Here is a 22,844-nt window from a genome sequence, read left to right on the forward strand (position 1 = left end):
GTCACATCTTGCTCTAAAGTACTCCAGATCTTTCAGGTGGAACCCCTTGCTCTACAGTACTGAAAGGTTCTCAGGTGTCACCTCTTGCTCACAGTAATCCAGAGTTTACAGGTCTCACCCCTTGCTCTATAGTACTCCAGAGGTCTCAGGTGTCACCCCTTGCTCGAAAGTACTCCAGAGTTCCCAGGTGTCACCCCTTGCTCTAAAGTACTCCAAGGTTTTCAGGTGGAACCCCTTGCTCGAAAGTACTCAAGAGTTCTCAGGTGGAACTCATTGTTCTAAAGTACTCCAGAGTTCTCAGGTGGAACCCCTTGCTCTAAAGTATTCCACAGCTCTCAGGTGGAACCCCTTGCTCTAAAGTACTCCAGTGTTTGTAGGTATCACCCCTTGCTCTAAAATACTCCACAGTTCTCAGGTGGAATACCTTGTTCTACAGTAATCCAGCGTTCTCTGGTTCAACCCCTTGTTCTACAGTACTCAAGAATTCACAGATGTCACCCCCTGCTCTGCAGTATTCCGGAGTTCTCAGGTGTCACTCCTTGCTCTAAAGTAACCCAGAGATCTCAGGTGTCACATCTTGCTCTAAAGTACTCCACATCTCTCAGGTGGAACCCCTTGCTCTACAGTACTGGAAAGTTCTCAGGTGTCACCTCTTGCTCACAGTAATCCAGAGTTTACAGGTCTCACCTCTTGCTCTAAAGTACTCCACAGTTCTCAGGTGGAACCCCTTGCTCTACAGTACTCCAGAGGTCTCAGGTGTCACCCCTTCCTCGAAAGTACTCCAGAGTTCCCAGGTGTCACCCCTTGCTCTAAAGTACTCCAAGGCTTTCAGGTGGAACCCCTTGCTCGAAAGTACTCAAGCGTTCTCAGGTGTCACCTCTTGCTCTAAAGTACCCCAGAGATCTCAGGTGGAACCCCTTGCTCTAAAGTTCTCCACAGTTCTCAGGTGTCACCCCTTGCTCTACAGTAATCCAGAGAATATTAAATGAAGAAACACAAATACATGAAAAGAAAAAGAAAATCTGGTCAGGCGTAGTGTGGTTTTGGAGCGGGAGGGGAGTGTGGAGGGGGTGTGTCAGAAGGGTTGCTTGGGTACAGAGGTTTGCTCCAGTTTTGTAAGTATACCATCACATATGGAAACCGTGATAAAGGTTGGCCCCTGAGTTAAGCTACCAGGGGGAGGGACTGGTTATAGCCCTCCCGGGAGGGGGGGGGGGGCGGCCTCCCATGAAGCAGGCCAAAAACGCATTATTAAAAGAGAAACCTGCATTTGGAGAAAAGTGCATTACGTTTAGATATCACTATATCACAAGTACAACAATAGATGCAGTCATTTTCCTTCATTTAAAAAGTCTTTGCCTTCACTGGTTACATTACATGGAATAGGACATTGGTAACATTTCCAATCCCAGTTAGTATTTCCCGCGTCAACCAACAAATGTTAACATACAACAAAGCAGAACGTAACGCAATGTAGCGTAACAGAACCTAACACGCCGGCATGTGAGCTCTGCGGCTGCACACGTGCCATGAATCATGCGATGAAAGGGATCTCTCTTACCTGGTTGCCAACAGAAAGCATGATTTCAAACTCTTTGGACATGTCGTAGTGCTCCAGCGCCATGAAGAGCGTGTTGAGGACGATGCAGATGGTGATGGTCAAGTCGATGAATGGGTCCATCACAATGACGTTCACCACCTTCCGCACCTCCAACCAGAGCGGGCAGCAGTCCCAGATGAGATAATTCTCAGCAAAGTGATTCCAGCACGGCGGGCATTTCTGGTGGGACTCCTCAAGCTCTAAAACAGGACATAGACGCACAGAGTTAGAGAGGTGGCATTGGAGGATTTAAAATCCTTTCCTCATTAGAAAACGAATCAGGATAATAACAGAAAGCTGCGCAGAAGATGAGCAATCGATTTTCATGGCACTTGAAAGATGTCCATGTCAACCTAAGTTGACTGACACATGCTCGTTCTCCTGTTGGAGGGAAATTACCTGTGGAATAGCCAGCCCTGTTCTCCTGTTGGAGGGAAATTCTCTGGGGAATAGCCAGGCTCGTTCTCCTGTTGGAGGGAAATTCTATGGGGAATAGCAGGTCAGTTCTCTTTTTGGAGGGAAATTCTCTGGGGAATAGCCAACCCTGTTCTGCCTTTAGAGGGAAATTTTCTGGGGAATAGCCACGCTCGTTATCCTCTGAGGGAAATTCTCTGGGGAATAGCCAGGCCCGTTCTCCTGTTCGAGGGACATTCTCTGGGGAATAGCCAGGCTCGTTCTTCTGTTAGAGGGAAATTCTCTGGGGAATAGCCAGGCCCATTCTCCTGTTGGAGGGAAATTCTCTGGGAAATAGCCAGGCCCGTTCTCCTGTTGGAGGGGAATTCTAGAGGGAAATCTTTGGGGGAATAGCCAGACCCGTTCTCCTGTTGGAGGGACATTTTCGGGGGGATAGCCAGGCCTGTTCTCCTGTTGGAAGGACATTCTCTGGGGAAAGCCAGGCTCGTTCTCCTGTGAGAGGGAAATTCTCTGAGGAATATCCAGGCCCTTTCTCCTGTTGGAGGGAAATTCTTTGGGGAATAGCCAGGCCTGTTCTCCTGTTGGAGGGACATTCTAGAGGAAAACTCTCTGGGGAATAGCCAAACCCTTTCTCCTGTTGGAGGGACATTCTCTGGGGGAATAGCCAGGCTTGTTCTCATGTGAAAGGGAAATTCTCTCTCTGGGGAATAGCCAACCACTACTGATTTTCAACTCTCAAGGCTTTTCCCAAGGATCTCCTCCAGATCTTTACTCAGGGGAAGGGCACCATAGAGTCCCTGCAACATGTGATGACACTAGTTCCTGTGGAGTATCGGAAGCATGTGCTGAACCCCAATATTCTCAGCAACATGATCAGTGCTTGCACACAGTGGAGAGAAACAGTGACTATGGCATTCAAATCCCTAATGCATCGCCTCCTTGCACTACAGCGACCCAGAATCCATTACACTGGAATGCCCACATGTAACATTTATTTTGCCAAGCAAGCATGGGCTGGTGTGCACAGTCACTGGGCATCAGGGGCATTACTGGCAATTCTGCTCATAGTAGGCATTCAGGTATCTGTGGCATGCAGAGCCAGCCACATGTGGGATTCCAGCATGTGTGTGCTGCAGTGGGAACACTGCTTACAGATGCTCTTAAGGACTCCTAAAAATGCACTTATGGAGAGAAAACATTGATAGCGGGTAAGCAATTGTATTTCTCTGTATCTTTACCCGTGTGAATGCGGGTGCCGGTACAGCTCTTTCAAATCAGATTAAATCTTTCTGAAGAATTGCACACTGGCACATCAACGATTAAGGGTCAGAATGTCAGAAAAGGTGCCACATGCCCTATTTCTTGATCATTTTGATTGCTCTCTTGGACCAACCGAGTTTCCCCAAGTAATGCCTACACTATTTCAGACATTGTTAATATATATGTGTTCCATATGCTGTTTAACCTTTCATGAAGATGTCCTTGATAACTGCGACTAAGCTCTCTGTACCAAGTATTTCTGTGTTGGGCCGCATTCTTGTAACCCTGAATCAAGCCTGCTTAAGTTTCCTCACAGCGCCTCGATGCCCGTGGGCTGAAGTGCGCTCTACAAATACAAATTAAAATAATAAATTAAAAGTATTTATCGAAATCGGAAGCTTTCACTTTTTTCGTTTTGCCAAACATTCCTCATACGTTTAAATCTTCAATTTCAGGCACTTGTAGTTTTGTTAAACGTAGACCCTCAGCGCGGACCCCAAATCGCAGGCCCAGCCTACATGAAAGCACGCTTATGTTGATAGCAACCAAGAAGGAAACCCAGATTCCTTCTTTTTCATTTCATCGCCACCTCGCACTTAAGAAGAAACTGTCATGGTGGCCGTGTGCATGCAGCGGTTTGTTTGTTTATTTTTTTATGAAGCACTCGAAACCCAAAGGTATCTGAGTGCATTACACGTTGCATAAAAATAATTTAACTATTTACATTACAAAGTTCCAAACTACAAGCATATACAGAGATGCAAGGCAAACATTCATGAAGAAATGCACAATTAGAGTCAAAGAATTTACAATGAATACAGAGCTATGGAAGATCATCAGGGGAAGGGTAAACGAATGCGTGTGACCCTCTAGGAGAGGTTATCGATCCCTAGCTAGGAGCCCGTTTTTCGTTTTTGTTCCAAAGCTGAAGAATGGGGGATCCGATCTTAAGGCTAAAGGCTTGGAATTCCAGAGCTGTGCTGCCATGACAGGAAAGCTACTTCCTCATGCCTTTTTGAGGTTATATCTAGGGACTTTGAGGCAATGTGAATAAATGGCCCCGGTTGGTCGTGCAGATGAGGTTTTCATGAATTTATCCACCAGGCTCTGAAGGTGTCAAAGCCCAGGAAAACCCTACCAAAGGGAATCAGGACACATCACCAACATAAGAGGTTGAAGGCACTGACCAAGGCCTGCTTGCTCAAACATGTCTTAAGGGAATAACTAAACACTCTTGCAATAACTCGATGTATTGACTTGTATGATTTTTTTTAAAGTGCTGTAGCAGAACTTGACAGGTCCACAGTATGCCAGCTTGCTGGTGCTGTGATGTGCTACATGTTCTACCCTTCTTTGCCCCCACCTATCTTTAACCTTTTTCGGAAAACTTCAAAATAAATAAATATAGTTCACTGTGCAGCTGGCAAGAGGACGTCTGTATAACTAGTTGTCAAATGCCCTTTCACCACTAGTTGGCAGCATGCAGCGCTATTGTCCATTGGTCAATGCAGGTTAAAGGAATGGTTTGCCCAAACATTTTTATTTCAAAAATAGATAGGCAACATTAAAAAAAAACGATTGGCTTTTTTTTTCTCAAAGTCCCTATGTAAAATTTTGAGCAATTCAAGCTCAAAAATTGAAAAAGCAAGCACATGGGCGCATCCATTTTGTGAAATGGCTGCCCGTCTGTGCTGGCTTTTGCGGCACTAATGAAGGAAAAGCTAGCCAGCTGTAGTAAACAAAAGCTACCACTGGGTGGCTTTTCCTTCATTGGTGCCGGAACTCGGAGGACGCGGACTGGAGACTACAGGCAGAAAAGCTGCAGCTGCATCTCGGTAAGTGCTATTTTTTTTTTTTTTTTTAAATAAGCACTAGCGGTCGCAAACATAAATACGTTATTGTGTTTGAAAACCGCAGCGTTTTCAAACACAACCGCGTTGTGTTTCTGCCTAAATCTGCTTTCCCATTTGGGGCTCTAGGGCTCCCCACAGGGAGATGTAAAGAATTAAAAGTGAAAGTGAGACAAGTCAGGATGAACCACTGTGCACCAATGTGCGCCAATGAACACAAGTTGTGTCCCCCTACAGCAGAGAGGTCTGAAACAGAAGTTGTTATAGAAAATGGCCAGGAAAGTTTAGAGGAGGCAGACGAGGGCTGCGGCAGGGAATTTCCATGATGCCGCCCCTTCCTGATTCCCCACTCCCTATGTTTCTAAGTAAGGCTCATGATGTTGGAATTCATGGGTAAGAAACCCCAGACTAGTATTAAGGACTCCACTGAAATCCCGGGCACGTGGAGTCTGACTCCTCGAAACACTTCCTTCGATCCACGACTAGTGCTGCATGGCGTTGCGTCGCGCCTTGAAACACTTATTTATAGGCGCTTTATAAATGCCATATCATAACATATCATATCATGGCGGGCCTCCTGCTGACCTCCCAGATAAGAGATGATGGCAGCTGGGTATTATGATGTGATGCAGTGCTTGGCAGTGTGAATTCCGGTGTATAGGTGCCAGAAACTGCCTGGTGTGCATTAGGGCGTGTCTTGGGTTCATTAACTGTGTGACCAAAATGGCGGCATTGATGACTATGTAGACCTTTGCTTTTGAAAGTGCATTATTTGATCAATCTAACAACAAAAAATAGTCCCGGAAATCAGCACCCATCAACTTTATAAGAACACGTCTTTGGGAATATCTTTCAAACTGCTGTTTGGAAACATGATGCTGAAAATCGGCATTCTAGATACGAATGATGCATTCAATGGTTATCTGATGGCCTAACAATAGGCTTATGCACTTGAAGTATTTTGATATTGTGATTTTTCTTTGGAAGTGGCTAATTGCACAGGAACATTTGACCTCAAATGTCCCATGGCGTTAAAAAAATGTCTCCTTCAGGAAAGACATGCTGGAAGACGGCTTTCTTTTGATTGGTTGTGCCTTTTTTACCCTTTTCACCAGCATAATCCCCACTTTATTTTTTCAAATCTACGTGAGCGCCTAGAGACCATGCAACAGCAACAGTACGCGCTATAAATCACCATTACATAACCTAACGTAATAATTACGACACAAGCACACATCTGCCAGCGCTCTGTGCAAGATATTTCGCTGCACCCCTGTCCCCCCCTGCCCCACCATCCTCAAAATTCTGATGGCACCTGTCGGAGAATCACTAAACCCTGCCGGAGACTCCTCTCTGACTCAAAGGTGTGTTTGGTTGGCACCTAAACAAAGGGACTTGCGATTACTTTTACGTTATCTCTATCATCAGCGGCTCATTTTTACGAATATATAGGCAATTGGAACTGCTAAGGGACATCTACAAATGAAAGCACCACACAGTCCCAGTAACCTCCCAAATATGTGCTGAAATGCCTATCAAGAACAAGTATCAGCCGAACAGCAGAACAGAGCCCCCTGCTGTTCTTGTAAAGTGTGTTTAAGTGCCGCCCCCGGGACCACGTGATCCTTTAATAGGTGCTGGGCCAGTCCGATACTTAAGTTTACATGACACTGAGCTGGAGGCCAGGCGCCCTTTATTTGCTGTGCCGGGGGGGGGCGCACTTGCGCGGCTGCACCCCCTGAGCACACCTTGTGCCGCCGCTGGTTCTAGCCCTTCATTATTAATATGAAATGTATTAGTCTCCAGCCACTGTGGGCACTGACTCTCTGTGCCCCGGGAATCTTGCATTACAGCCTCGTCAAAGGATCTAGGACCACATTACACAAAGTGCGTGGCGCGCGGCATGCCCAGGAAGCTGCTCAATTGCAATTGTATGCTTTGCTCCGTTGGTGCTGATTTGCTCTGGGCAATATTGCATTTGGTGGTGGTAAATTGCATCGGCTTACATGTTCCAGGTGTTATGTGTGGTTGTTATTTAATACACATAGAAAGAAACGCATTTGATAGGTCGAACACAGCTCACAGTGCAATTTGCCACTACCATGTGCAATTTTGCACGGTTGAAGTTAGCACTACTTGGACAAAATTGCAAATAAATGCAATTTAGCAGAAACATTGTAATATACACTACCTAGTTAATTACGCCGTTGTCCAATGTGTGCGTACGTTTATTTTGTAGCGGTTAATGCCACCGAGATGCTGCTTCAAAGAGCTATGAAGGGAGAGGGAAGACGGGATTGTGTGAATTAAAGGAGTGAGAATAAAGAGAGGGTAGGAGAGGAGGGATGGGTTTGGAAACTGGGGAAAGCTTGAAAGGGGCCTGAAGGCGAGTGGGAAGTCCAAATGCTGTCTGACCCTCCTTCCCCCTCCTCCCCCGGTAGCCTCCGGGCCTGGTTTGCGCTATACAAATAAAACAAATACAAACAGAGGGACCAGCAATTTTGTATTTTGTAGCTTGTTTTTTGCTGCAGGCTGTTTGCACCATAGGTAACAGATCGCAAAATGGGAAAAAAAGAAAAACGCATGGGGCACAAAGAAAGATTAACAACAAGAAAAAGGTGGTACATAATGATGGGTCACAGAGGGGCAGATTCCCCAAAAAGAATGCAAATAAAGATGGTGCCTTATTTTTATTTGTGTTCATTTGAGACATGCGCAGGTCACCTTAGAATTTCTATGGGGCTGGAGGACAGAGTAAAAGACCAGTGTCAGGTCAGGAGCGCGCTGCTGACACTAATGTATGACAGTAACTCATTTCACAGCGGCAGGGCCTCAAAGCGCTTGCTATTGTGAAAAGTGTAAACAATAATAAAACAACTCATTTCTATCCTTGTTTGGAAGATAATACTGCAAGTAGGACAAAGTTGCTGTTCCACTTAAAAAAAAACACGACTGGTTCAGACATGGGATGCAATGCACTGTGTGTGTTTAAGAAAGACTCAGTAAAATGTCTTTCTTTTCTGTGCATCATGTGCCTCCCATTTGTGAATTCAGGATGTCCTTTAAAATGCTCATGAATGCCCCCTTACTTGTGCAACGGTGCATAGGGTGTCAAACAATGCATCTGAATGTGTGCATCTGTGATGCACACTTTCAGATACCATTTGTGAATGGGGCGCAACTTCCTTGCCACAAGTGATGCGCAGAACAAGTTATCTGTGTGTGTGGCACGGTCACTCTAAGTAAAGGTTGTCCAACTCCAGGTCTCGATGGCCGGAGACCAGTCCCATTTCCAGGATACCCCTCATTCATATTCATGAGATGAATTTTCATACACTGATTCTAAATGTATGCACATTGTTTATCATGAATATTCATGAGGCTGTGATGAATCAACTTCAGGGGCACCAGTGGTCCTGGGGTGGATATCAGTGTCTAAACCATCAATCAGCCCCACACCTCTAATGCACCAGAATGGATGTTTTATACTTAGGATACTTTTAAATCTACTTGCCAAATTCTGGTAGCGTTGGCGGAACTGCAGGCTGATCTCTTCTAAAGGTCATGCATGGATCATTGGTTATTTGCAACACAGTGAAAATACAATTATTACCCAATGATAAAAGGAGTGTCCAGTCAAGGTTGTATACAAATATCTACTTTATTATTATCACAACAGCCAATCTAATAACGCTACTACTACAACCCACCCTGTAAAGGAATGCAGAACAGACAGTTTCTATGAAGGGAAAAGGGGTGCACTCTGGATATTGGCAAGAGGATGGTTGAAATGGTTAACAACAATAGTTTGTTAAGGCTTCTTGGCTTCAGCAGAAAGGACATAAAGGGCTCCTAAAATGTCTCTAGCGGCCTTCTGGGAAGGACCAGGGGAACAGAACCACAATGTACCTTTTGCTGTAGTTGTTCTTGGTGCTCCACAGGGTCGAGTCGGTTTCAGGGCACTTTGCATGCTTCTATGACAGAGTTCGAGATAGGCGTCAGCTGCGGGTATCAGGCGGCAAGATGGTTCAGTGAGGAAAGATTGATGACTGGCTGCAAGATGGCCTACACAGTGACTCAGGGTCAGGAATCATTGTCTGAGTGCTGGTCAGCAGTTCTGCAGCACTTGTCGAGAAGTCTCATGTTTCTTTCATCGACTGTGGCTTGACAGTGGTCATTCAAGGCTTGACATCGATCAGCATTGCATTAATTGCGGATCGAGGAGCTCGACTGGATTGAAAATGACCTTTGAAACGGGTGGTGGTAGATGCTTGTTGTTGCACTTCTCCCAGCTTCTTCAATGGACTTACGTTGTCCTTTAAGGCGGACGGCCATGAGCTCGGGAGGGTATTTCAGGCAGCTGCCTTGTCCTTTGTCTCAGGTTCAGAGACCTTCTGGCACTACTTACCCAGGAAACTTGCTGCAGAGCCTAGAAGGGCATGCTGTGTGCTGGCTGGGTACCAGTTCTGGAGCAGCTGGAGGGTCTTCTGAGTTCTTTTATTCCTTTGTTTCCTGTGAGATGTTAAGAGAAGGGATCTTGCTACCCTCTTTGGATGTCCTGGTCTTCCTTCACTGGTGGAAGCTGTAACGCTCACTATACCTTCAGCCAGGGTCAAGGCTGAGTTCTCCCTTTGTACTTCTTGTGACGTCTTCAGATGATCTGCCAAAAGAGAGGCTCCAGCCCACTTTTAATGCCAAGTGGGCCACAGTGATTAGTGTAGACTGAGTCTACCTTAGTGAACCAGTCCTGGGGTCCCTACCAACAATGTTCTATATGTGTGAGGTCATAACCAGAGTTCTTTGCAACAGGAAAAGTTAAAGGTGTCCTACAGGAACAAGGGCTGTGCCAGAAGCAATATGGTGGAAACCTCTTCTCAACAGAAAAGGCTCCGGGCTCACTCCATTGTGTTAATAGGTCCCACCCAACTTCCTGTCTGCTGTGATCAACGAGTATCTCTAGTTAATGGATCTTCCAGTGGTTCCTGAGTATAGCAGCATGTCTCCCTTCAATATGTTGAGAGACCAGACTCCCTGGCTTTTGCAAACCACATTCTGGTATCTTATGAATGGGGTCCCATAGCGGGGGTGGCCTACTGCAACAAAAGACCCAGACATGTCCGTTCACTGTCATTGATACTGAGGATGGAAGCTGGATTTAGGGTGATACAGTTACATAGGAAAGGTTGTTGGGTTTTCTGTCTCCTTTTTTATCCTCTAAATCCAGGCCCCCTGAGGCCTGCTTGAAGTACCCTCTGTTGGAATGTTAATCGCTACCACCGGCTTCAGGGACTAACAAAAAGGTAGGGCAGTTCCATGGAGCCTCGCTCAGTTAATCAGGCTGTCCATGGCAGGGGTATATATCTTCCTCCCCTTCTTGGGATGACATTGTGCCCTCCGCTGCAGTTACATTCCAAAAAAATATGACAGGGCGTACTGTGCCTGTAGGATGTGTCCATGCCAGGATACACAGGTCTATAATTTTGGTGTGGTGTGAGCATAGGAACATGTTTGTGGATTAGCGACACACATTTTCCTCAGGTTGGTCTACCATCATTCCATTTATTTAAGCATTTCAAAAAAGCCCAGGCGTGCCAACGCCCACCATGTGTGTGGTTGATTTCCTCACAGAGGTACATCTTGAAAACCTGTCACCTCGGGACATTCATCAGGGACCACAATTAGCTAAAAAAATGTAAATGCTTGTTGTTGCTTAGAGAACTTCGACATATGTATTTGAAAAGCGAGTCCTCCAAACTCCACCCAGGGTTACATGTAAAGGCAGAGAGTGACAACTTCAATCTCAGAAATGTCAAAATGGGGGAATAAGAGACAAGGCGGAGGGTAAGAATGACTAAGAAAGGGAAGGGATGATGTACACTGAGAGGTGAAAGAGAGAGCATAAGGTCATTCATTCAGCATTCTTGAAATTGCACGTGTGAAGTGCTGTGGATCATTGTACAAAAGAGTGCAGGAAGAGAACCTGTGGGTGAGTAGTATGTAGTTGGCAGCCATCTGTAAATGTGTGCTTCAGGGAGCAGGCGTCAGGCATATATCCATGTGCAGAATGTGTTATCACCAGCTGCTTCTCAGCATAGAGGGCAGCCATTAACTTGGCGTGATGTCTCATCTCTCCCTGAGCAGATGCACACAGCTGTGCACTGGGAGAATCCACTGCTACTCTGTTAGCAGAACTGGGATGCAATTAATTGGAGAGTATCTGCACTTACCAGTGCGTGCATACTTTGACTGCAAAAGTATTGAACGCATCTCATTAGAGCTGTTATTATAAAGATACTCAGAAAGACTGCTATACTTCTAATAGGACATTGCTGTCACTTCTCAGAAGTACTGCAGCTGAACTATTAACGTGTGAATACCTGACCTTCTATTCTGGAAAATGTGTAAAGAAAGGTTTTCAAGCCCTGTTAGTCCAGTTTTAAAAATCACACAAAATCCCATTTTTGATGCCAGTTGCACTAATGATAGTTGACTAAATGGCACAGTGCTTGCATTTTTCAGCAGGGCGGCTCTATGCCTACTGGCACAGCACCAACCCTTCTCATTGGATCTACCATGTTTTTAATAACATGATAACATTTTTTCTCTGCAGGTGTAATGTTAATGAGACAGTACAGAACGCTTTAGAAGCACTGCATTATATGTAATGGGACAATGCTGTTACTGCTGGGGTAAGCTTGATAGGAGAGTACTGCCATTTGTCATGGTAGCTGCTATGCAGGACTCCATCACCCTACACATTCTTTACCGGCAACCAAGACATAAAGTCGCTTTCGAGGAACATATCAACCACCTGCTAGGCAGCAACATCAAAACCACCACCAGAACCATAATCCTAGCTGACTTCAACCTGGGCCTACACGACCCCTGTGACGCAGCAGCGACCACTGCAGCAAATGAACTTTCAGATCTTGGCTTCACACATTGTGTATCCTCTCCCACCCACAACAAAGGCAGAGCCCTCGACTGGATAGCCGACCTGAACAGCCAGGTCACCATCACCTCCAGCACCCCATGCCCATGGTCGGACCACGGTTTATGGTCTTTCCATCGATGTAAATGCATCGAAATACAAATCCATTAATGTAAATGCATCGATGCCAATCCATCGAAATACTATCTTTTACATGTAAAAGTGCATTTCCATCAAAACCTGTCCATTGAATATAGAAATGGACAAGTGTCGATGGATATGGACTTTTAAATTTAAAAAATAGCATTTGGATGCATTTTTTGTAACGTTAAAATGTTACATGGAGCTGTCCAGTGCTGAAATCTTCAAAGGATTTTGGCACTGGCCAGCTTCATGTAAGGTTTCATTTTCTTTTTCATTTTTTTTTTAGCGGGGTTCCCACCACCAACTCCCAAGACACTCTAACCCTAAGCCTAATTCTAACTGTTGCCCTACCCCTTACCGTAACCCTAATTCTAACCCTTGCCCTACCCCTTACCCTAACCCTAAATCTAACCCTTGCCTACCCCTTACCCTAATTCTAAGCCTTACCCTACACCTTACACTAACCGTAACCCTAATTCTAATCCTTGCCCTACCCCTTATTCTAACCCTAATCCTTGCCCTAACCCTTGCCCTAGCCCTAGCCCTTACCCTAATTCTAACCCTTGCCCTACCCCTTACACTAACCCTTGCCCTAACCCTAACCCTAACCCTTGCCCTAACCCTTGCCCTTGCCCTAACCCTTACCATTACTTTAATTTTACATTTAAAAAATCCATCTAATTTTATTCAATGAAAATGCATTTCGATGGATTTTCATTGAATACAATTTGATGGAAAGGTCTTAGATGAATTTTATTTCGATGTAAAGTCTAAATACCTCAGACCACCACATCATTGGCTTCTCCTTCCCACCCCTTAAACAACCCATCGGCCCACCACCTACACTCCCATCTACTCTGTCCTGTAGCTCGAGACCAATCACCAAAGACTTAATCTCCCCCTCACTCAAGCCCCTTACCTCAGTATCTCCGGAGGTAACCAACCTCCAAGACCTAGCTGACCTATATGCCATCACCCTCAGTAATGCTATCAAACTGGTTGCCCCACTCATCCACAGAAAGGCTAAGCCTACCTGACACCTCAACCCCTGCTTCACCGCAGACCTTTAAACCTTGTGCAGTAATAAAAGACAAGCAGAAGCGATTTGGAAAAAACAGCCAAAAAAGCAGCTAAAATGGCCTTTAACAAAATTGCTAAACAATACAAGCAAGCTAGCACAGCTGCAAAAGCCCAATTATACCATACTGACATTGAGAATGCCAACTCAAACTCTAAGGAATTGTTCAAAATTCTCAGAGAACTTGGGACACCCACCACAGCCCCTAATCCTATTGAGAAAGACGAAACGTGGTGCACAAACATTCAGAATGCTATGCATGAGAAAATCTCCCTACTACAGAAATAAATTGAACAGAAACAGAGAACAAACAACCCCCCTAACCCTCCACACCCCTCAAAAGTACAACCGGCACCTGCCTTCAAATTCAATTAATTATCTGAGGCTGAAATAGCCAACATCCTAAATAACCTTAAACCCTCCTTAAACTGAAAGGGTGACATCTTCTATCAAAGACTGCTCAGAGTGACTGGTGGCATTCTCACCAAATGTATTAATTCTTCCTTCACCAACAACACTGTTCCCATGAGCCTCAAGGAATCCTGAGTCCGCACACTACTTAAGAAACTTAAGAAACCGTCACTGCACCCTGCTGCACCAACAAACTACTGCTCCATAATGACAGTGCCTTTCCTCCTAAAGATCTTAGACAGAGCAGCATACAACCAGATCCAAGCCCATCTCGAATCTAACCCGATCCTGGGTATGCAGCAATCAGGCTTCCTTTGCGGCCATGGCACCGAAACAGCACTATTAGACCTTAAAATCCAACTTGATTCCTTCAGAGATGAGGGCAAACCAGCCATCCTTATCCTGCTAGACCTATTGGCTGTGTTCGACCTTGTAGACTACCCCACTCTATGTCACCACCTCATCATCTCAGCCAATTTCTCCCGCAATGCCACATCTTGGATAGCTTCCTTCTTGGAAGCCAGAACCATGAAAGTCTTCTCAGACACTGCCAGTGCCACCCCATCCCTATCCCCTGCAGTGTCCCCCAAGATTCCTCTGTCTCCCCTTCCCTCTACACATATTCACAAAACCTCTTTTTGACATCCTGGATGAAATCGGCATATCCTACACCAACTATGCCAGTGACACCGAAATCCTCCTCACCTTGTCAGGCTGCTACGGAGAAGACACACGCTTGCTTAACAAAATCTATTCCACAATACAATCATGGATGGCAATTAGCTACCTATGTCTAAAGGATGACACAACCGAGATCCTACTGGCAGGCCCACGTTCAATGCTGCAGAAACTCAGTCCCCAATACACCGCCTTCACCATAGACAGACACCAGATCCCACTATCAGCCGCAGTAAAAATTCTGGTGGTCTACATAGACTCTGTGCTCTCCCTCACCAAACAAGTTAATGTAATCGCCTGCTCAGCAGCTTACACAGGCAAACTTAACATCACTGCAAAACTATTCTTAATCCCATAGAGCTGCTTAACCATTGCCCGCGCAATGACAGGAGCAACACTGGACTATTGTAATGCTCTCTTTGCAAGAACTTCAAAAAAGAACATTAATAAACTCCAAATAATCCAAAACAATGCCCTTTGAGTGGCGCTAAACATACCAAGGAGAGACCACATATCAGCTGCCAGAATAAAAGTGCAATGGCTCCCCATTAAAGAAAGGATCATTTTCAAAAAGCTATCAATCGCTCACAAATGTTTGAGCAACTCAGCACCGCAATACCTAGCCCAGGAAATTGAGAGATCCAAATCCAATAGACCATTAAGGACCACCTATGTCCACCACCTCGCCCTACCTAATACCAAAAGAGCGAACCGAAGAGGGGAGAACTTCCATACCATAGCAGTCAACCTCTGGAACTTGCTCCCCACTGAACTAAGACCTGAGAGCTCCTACTGGACATTCTGCAAAGCTCTAAAAACATGGCTTTTTACCTAACTGATAAGCACCCGCTCTGGCCTTCTGGCCTCTGAACACAGTTTGCTGTCCTTAATCTGCTATTCATGCTGTTCTATCCTTTAAGGTGAAATGTACTTTTCAGTTCGCTAAGATTCTTTCATGAAACTGGTCTCGCAAAAGCACCCTGGTGCTGCAGGGTTTGGGCGCTTTACAAATTTGAAAATAAATAATACATAAATAATTTCAAAGGTGCAAAATGAAACTTGTCAGCAGGGACAATACCATCACTTCTCATTGGAGCGTCTATACTTTCATTGACCAGGCACGAGCCCATGGCAGCAGAGCTACATTTAATGACTTATTTCCCAGAACTGCTTACCAAGGCTGCCATCATCTTCGTTATGAATATATTATCTTTGAAAAATGCTAAACACAGATGGATTCGAAGATCACTAACATTTTATTAAAAGATGGAGATATCGCAGAACAGAGCAGTATTGATCAATAGCCAAATAGACCAAGTGCCACAGGGTTTTTAATCGGAAGACACTACACTCCTCAAGAATGCTGCCAAATGTTTAAGGGTGCAGTACTCTCACGTTTCAGAAGGGCTGGTATACTTTTTATGGGACAGTACTCACCCATCTCAGCAGGAATGCTGCACCTTTCATTGTACGATAGAGAATTTATCAATATAGTGATTATACTTTAATGGTAAGTACCAACACTTCTCCCCAGGGATTCTACAATCTTCAGAGAACAGCAGCAGTGCCTTTCCATGTGACTGCTTTACTTTAAGTGGGACAGGGCTGCTCTACATTTAATAGAACAGTACTGGCATTACTCAGCAGCAAAGCGTTATCTTTCCTCGAACAGCGAAGTCCCTTCTTTCAGGACTGCTAAACCTTTATGTTTTGCGAAAGGTTTGCACCGCTACCACAGATTCTTGGTACTTGTCCAGCGTCTAAGGGGTAGTACCTGACATATTGGCTAGGCGGCAGACATGCCTTCAGCTGCTATACAAGCTTTTCCACCGGATGTTGTATTGAGAATCCTGGGGATAGGAGTGCCACCTCACAAGGCGTAGAAGCTCTGCGCCCTTGGATGGCAGAACCGGCATGCTGTTACAATCATCCACCCACATATTGTGGAAAGAGGCACCATAATGCAAAACAATCCTGGACCAAGAGATGGAGGGCTTGTTATCCACTTACCAATTCTGAATGAAACACTGAACTTTCCCAAGCACAGGTTTGTTCCCCCACCGACAAACTAAATTATTATGGTACGGATCAAAAGGTGAGCGCGTCGCCAGAAGTGGGATTTCAGGGTGCAATCTACAAATGCTAGCGTCTTAATCGATATATGTGAGTCTTTCCAGATATGGGATTTGCTCCATTAATCTAAATGGGGGCAGGGAGAATGACCATGAGAGAAATGAACACACAGGTGTGAGATTACATTCTATTAAATGGTATCACGCTCCAAGGTATGAGCCTTCCACCCAGTAAAAGATGCTGTTTGAAGGTCTGAGACCCAAAGCAAATTCATGAGGCTTTTCTGAAAAGGAAGATTCATGTACAATGAGCCAACATGTGAATTTCACACTGAATGAGTGACACTGTACTCCCAGGTTTGTCCGGCCCCATTCAATAACGTAATTACTGCCAATGTTCCCGCTCCGCCATACTATGAGTATGGTCCTGGAGTGGAGGATTTACCTCCAGCATCATGCGGTTATTCGGGCAAAAAAAGCCCCATTGAGTCCTAAGGACTGAAAAAAATGGGGATTTACACCGCCACCCCCACTTGTAATCCGGCAGTAACAGTAATTCCGGTTGTTGCCAGATTTATCGCCCAGATACCACCAAACTTGTAATGAGGCAATGTTCCTTAGTCTCGTATTTCATCAGGAATGCTGTCAGACAATGTTTAATTCCATTTTCTTTTGCAATCTCCCTATTGGCCTCTCTGTGTTATTACATTGCATTCAAATTAGAAGACAACATATCCAGTAGGAGCCGACTAGCAGGAAACTATCACCTAATCCCAAATTGCGTTTTTTCATCCAGAATTCAGCTGAATATGTACTCAAAGCCGAAGTTCATTAAACCTGACTTAAGGTAGCTCACTGAGTTAAGCACTTGCCTCGGAAATCTTTGCTCAGCCTTCTGAAGTTAGTTTGACTGTGTAAGAACAGCGCCCGTGACTGCAGCAGTAAGAAGGGGGAGTCATATGAAGGGCTGCACACAGCAGGATATTAGCTGCATAACAAATGAAGGTGCAATCGTAAATAGTGGGTTTGCTTTTTCTATCACATGGGCTGGCTGGCATGCATATCTGATGGATAGTCAAGGAGCGGGGGGCAAATGGGCGTTCTTTGGCCCAATGTCTGATGGGCAGTAGCATCTGATGGGCATGGACAGACGGCAGGACTTAGAAAGCAGGACTTAGAAAGCAGTAGCAGCGTGTCTAACTGGCATACCTTCTGTGGGACAGACAACGGGACTGAGAAAGCATTAGCAGCGTGTCTGATGGGCGTGCCTGCCTTCTTTGGAACAGACGGCGAGACTGAGAAAGCAGTAACAGCGTGACTGATGGGCGTGTCTTCTGTGTGACAGACGGCGGGACTGAAAAAGCTGTAGCAGTGTGACTGATGGGCGTGCCTTCTGTGGGACAGACAATGGGACTTAGACAGCAGTGCAGTAGCTGTGTGTCTGATGGGCGTGCCTTCTGTGGGACAGACGGCGGGACTTAGAAAGAAGTAGCATCGTGTCCCATGGGCATGCCTTTTGTGGGACAGACGAGGGGACTTAGAAAGCAGCAGCAGTGTGACTGCTGGGCATGCCTTCTGTGGGAGAGACGGCAGAACTGAGAAAGCAGTAGCAGCGTGTCTGACGGGCATGCCTTCTGTGGGACAGACGGCGGGACTTAGAAAGCAGTAGCAGCATGACTGACGGGCATGCCTTCTGTGGGACAGATGGCGGGATTTAGAAAGCATTAGCAGCGTGACTGATGGACATGTCTTCTGTGGGGCAGACGGCGGGTCTGAGAAAGCAGTAGCCGCGTGTCTGACGGGCATGCCTTCTGTGGAACAGTCGGCGGGACTGAGAATGCAGTAGCAGTGTGACTGACGGTCATACCTTCTGTGGGACAGACAGTGGGACAAAGAAAGCAGTAGCAGCGTGACTGACGGGCATGCCTTCTGTGGGACAGACGGCAGAACTGAAAAAGCAGTAGCAGCGTGACTGATGGGCGTGTCTTCTGTGTGACAGACGGCGGGACTGAGAAAGCTGTAGCAGCATGACTGATGGGCGTGTCTTCTGTGGGACAGACGGTGGGACTTAGAAAGCAGTAGCAGTGTGTCTGATGGGCGTGCCGTCTGTGGGACAGACTGCAAGACTTAGAAAGCAGTAGCATCGTGTCTCATGGGCGTGCCTTCTGTGGGACAAACGACGGGACTTAGAAAGCAGTAGCACCGTGTCTGATGGGCATGCCTTCTGTGGGACAGATGGCGGGACTTAGAAAGCAGCAGCAGCATGACTGCTGGGCATGCCTTATGAGGGACAGACAGCGGAACTGAGAAAGCAGGAGCAGTGTTTCTGACGTGCATGCCTTCTGTGGGACAGACAGCGGGACTTAGAAAGCAGCAGCAGCGTGACTGCTGGGCATGCCTTCTGTGGGACAGACGGCGGAACTGAGAAAGCAGTAGCAGCGTGTCTGCCAGGCATGCCTTCTGTGGGACAGACGGCGATACTGAGAAAGCAGCAGCAGCGTGACTGACGGGCATGCCTTCTGTGGGACAGACGGCGGGACTTAGAAAGCAGTAGCAGCGTGACTGACGGGCATGCCTTCTGTGGGACAGGCGGCGGGATTTAGAAAGCATTAGCAGCGTGACTGACGGGCAATTCTTCTGTGGGACAGACGGTGGGTCTGAGAAAGCAGTAGCCGCGTGTCTGACGGGCATGCCTTCTGTGGAACAGACGGCGGGACTGAGAAAGCAGTAGCAGTGTGACTGAAGTTCATGCCTTCTGTGGGACAGATAGCGGGACATAGAAAGCAGTAGCAGCGTGACTGACGAGCGTGCCTTCTGTGGGACAGACGGCAGAACTGAGAAAGCAGTAGCAGCGTGTCTGACGACCATGCCTTCTGTGGGACAGACGGCGGGGACAGATGGCGGTACTGAAAATGCAGTAGCAGCATGTCTGACGGGCATGCCTTCTGTGACAGACAGCGGGACTGAGAAAGCAGTAAGCAGTAGCAGCGTGTCTGACGGGCATGCCTTCTGTGGGACAGACGGCGGGACTGAGAAAGCAATAGCAGCGTGACTGATGGGCGTGCCTTCTGTGGGACAGAAGGCGGGACTGAGAAAGCAGTACCAGTGTGACTGATGGGCGTGCCTTCTGTGGTACAGACAAAGGCACTGAGAAAGCAGTAGCAGTGTGACTGATGGGCATGCCTTCTGTGGGACAGACAGCGGCACTGATAAAGTAGCAGCGTGACTGATGGGCATGCCTTCTGTGGGACAGACGGCAGAACTGAGAAAGCAGTAGCAGCGTGTCTGATGGGCTGGCCTCCTGTGGGACAGACGGCAGCACTCAGAAAGCAGGAGCAGCGTGACTTATGGGCGTGCCTTGTGTGGGACAGACGGCGGCACTGAGAAAGCAGTAGCAGCGTGACTGATGGGCGTGCCTTGTGTGGGACAGACAGAGGCACCAAAAAAGCAGTGGCAGTGTGACTGATGGCCATGCCTTCTGTGGGACAGACGGCGGGACCGAGAAAGCAGAAGCAGCGTGACTGATGGGCGTGCCTTCTGTGGGACAGACAACGGGACTGAGATTGCAGTAGCAGTGTGACTGATGGGCGTGCCTTCTGTGGACAGAGAGCGGGACTGAGAAAGCAGTATCAGCGCGACTGATGGGCGTGCCTTCTGTGGGACAGACGGCGGCACTGAGAACGCAGTAGCAGCCTGACTGATGGGCGTGCCTTCTGTGTGACAGACGGCGGCACTGAGAAAGCAGTAGCAGCCTGACTGATGGGCGTGCCTTCTGTGTGACAGACGGCGGCACTGAGAACGCAGTAGCAGCCTGACTGATGGGCGTGCCTTCTGTGGGACAGACGGCGGCACTGAGAACGCAGTAGCAGCCTGACTGATGGGCGTGCCTTCTGTGGGACAGACGGCGGCACTGAGAACGCAGTAGCAGCCTGACTGATGGGCGTGCCTTCTGTGTGACAGTGCCGGCACTGAGAACGCAGTAGCAGCCTGACTGATGGGCGTGCCTTCTGTGTGACAGACGGCGGCACTGAGAACGCAGTAGCAGCCTGACTGATGGGCGTGCCTTCTGTGTGACAGACGGCGGCACTGAGAAAGCAGTAGCAGCCTGACTGATGGGCGTGCCTTCTGTGGGACAGACGGCGGCACTGAGAAAGCAGTAGCAGCCTGACTGATAGGCGTGCCTTCTGTGTGACAGTGCCGGCACTGAGAAAGCAGTAGCAGCGTGACTGATGGGCGTGCCTTCTGTGGGACAGTGCCGGCACTGAGAAAGCAGTAGCAGCCTGACTGATGGGCGTGCCTTCTGTGGGACAGTCGGCGGCACTGAGAACGCAGTAGCAGCCTGACTGATGGGCGTGCCTTCTGTGGGACAGACGGCGGCACTGAGAAAGCAGTAGCAGCCTGACTGATGGGCGTGCCTTCTGTGGGACAGTCGGCGGCACTGAGAACGCAGTAGCAGCCTGACTGATAGGCGTGCCTTCTGTGTGACAGTGCCGGCACTGAGAAAGCAGTAGCAGCGTGACTGATGGGCGTGCCTTCTGTGGGACAGACGGCGGCACTGAGAACGCAGTAGCAGCCTGACTGATGGGCGTGCCTTCTGTGTGACAGACGGCGGCACTGAGAAAGCAGTAGCAGCGTGACTGATGGGCGTGCCTTCTGTGGGACAGACGGCGGGACTTTTAAGGAATTCCACTTGATGGGCAGACTTTCTGTCACAGGCTACACACACTGTACATTTATGTTCACATATGTGGATATGCTTATGCCTAAAGGACATTCATATATAATGGGATTATTTCTGGGGCAGACGGGGTGATATAGGGAGAAGAAAACCGCTGCTATGAAATGTACACGGTTATCTCTGCCCCTTGTTCCGCCAATTCCAATAAATAATGGGCCCTTTGTCTTGACGTTTGCCGAAAGGCTGTATTCTTCTGCAAGCGTACAGAGGAGTCTAGGCTGTGGTTTTAAATCAATGCTAAATACGACAAAAGTATCCCGACAGGGAAAGCATGAGATTCTTGGCAGTGAGCTGAATCACTGCATGTGTCCATGAATGTGAGCATTAGGTAATGTTACTTTACACGTCCTGCAAGTCCTGATGCTTGTTCTGTATCTAATTAAAACAAGACAAACAGCACTGTGTCTCCAGAATGTGCATCAAATTCACATTTGTTGCGTAAAATTCAAATTAATTTGGCAACGAGAAACTCAAACCAATTGTTGTACACATGAAATTATGCTGTATGCACATGACAAAAAGAACATTGAAAAAAACATTGAAGAAACTAAACATTAGCGCTGTCAAAAATAACATAGACAAAAATAACATCCTGCAAGACCATTCTCAGATGTGACATATATAGAGATACCAATACATCTTAGTGCAAAAAACACATCCTATTAACAATCTAGCTGGAGCATAGCATTTTATTGTAGCATTCATTGCCCTTCTGAGGGTGAATCATATGTATGTAGTATGTGTATTGGGTATTGATAATTCTTTAGTTCAGGGACATTGTGGCACCAGAGCCATCAAGCTAATTTTCTCCTTCCATTTTAATGATTTTGTTTTGGGTTCAGCATTTGAAAAAGAAAACTGAATTCCTAAATAAATATCTCCAGATTCATAAAATCTGTTAACTTGTATAATGTCCCCATTTCCCAGTCCTTCCTTGTCTCCGGTCAAGGTTTGATTGCTTCCAAATACCCACTAAGATCAATTTCATAATTCACCAACTACAAGCCAGAGCTCTCTTCGCACCAGATTAACTTTGCAATGACACCTGGGGAAGCACTCACTGTACTAACGCGCGGCAATCAATTGTAGAGATATTTCGGTCAAAGACATGCCCTTCACTTTCCTTCAAGAGGCTGCTTGATCGTGTTGTCCAAACACCAGCGCTTTGGTGTTTTCGGCGAACAACTCTTAGCTATCCCTAATAACATAGTTGATCACATCTGCTAAATCATAGGTGACCTTTGTGAAATGCACTGCCCTTGGGTTCTGTTTTTCAGCAGGGGAGGAAGGAGGAGGTATATGATAACATTGTGAACAAAAGGCGCGCAAGGAGTTAAATGGTTACAGTCTGGGTTTCCAGCATTTGAAGGCCAGCACTGAAGAGGCTCAGCCTCTTGTGATCTTCACAAAGATTCGGTCACTAGGGAGCAAGTCGGGCAATCTCTGTGGATGTCAATGTCTTACTCTAGAGGAGACCCTACTATTGACCATTTATTGTCCAAAATTCTTTGCTGAGTCTGCAATGTGAAAGGACTAGTCAAGCAACTTTTAGTATCTGCGAGGGAGGTCTTGTGGCAAAAAATTCAGAAGATCTTATTAACTGGTTGCATAATATTCAAAATAGCACGGTTCCATTAAGTTACACGACAGCTAATTTTCTGCAGTGCG

General features: G+C 46.7%; 1 protein-coding gene across 6 annotated transcripts in view; it reads right to left on the reverse strand.

The window, feature by feature from the left end:
- LOC138569611 (sodium channel protein type 5 subunit alpha-like) overlaps window positions 1-22,844 on the reverse strand; it is a 1,199,462-nt gene that overhangs the window by 461,214 nt on the left and 715,404 nt on the right. For all 6 annotated transcript variants that reach the window (XM_069647738.1, XM_069647737.1, XM_069647740.1 and 3 more), the window contains exon 14: window positions 1,562-1,800. In XM_069647738.1, coding sequence (XP_069503839.1) covers window positions 1,562-1,800 — 239 coding nt within the window. The remainder of the gene's footprint in view (window positions 1-1,561; window positions 1,801-22,844) is intronic.

Source organism: Ambystoma mexicanum, chromosome 2q (assembly GCF_040938575.1).
Source record: "Ambystoma mexicanum isolate Mex_15411 chromosome 2q, UKY_AmexF1_1, whole genome shotgun sequence".
NCBI lineage: Eukaryota > Metazoa > Chordata > Amphibia > Caudata > Ambystomatidae > Ambystoma > Ambystoma mexicanum.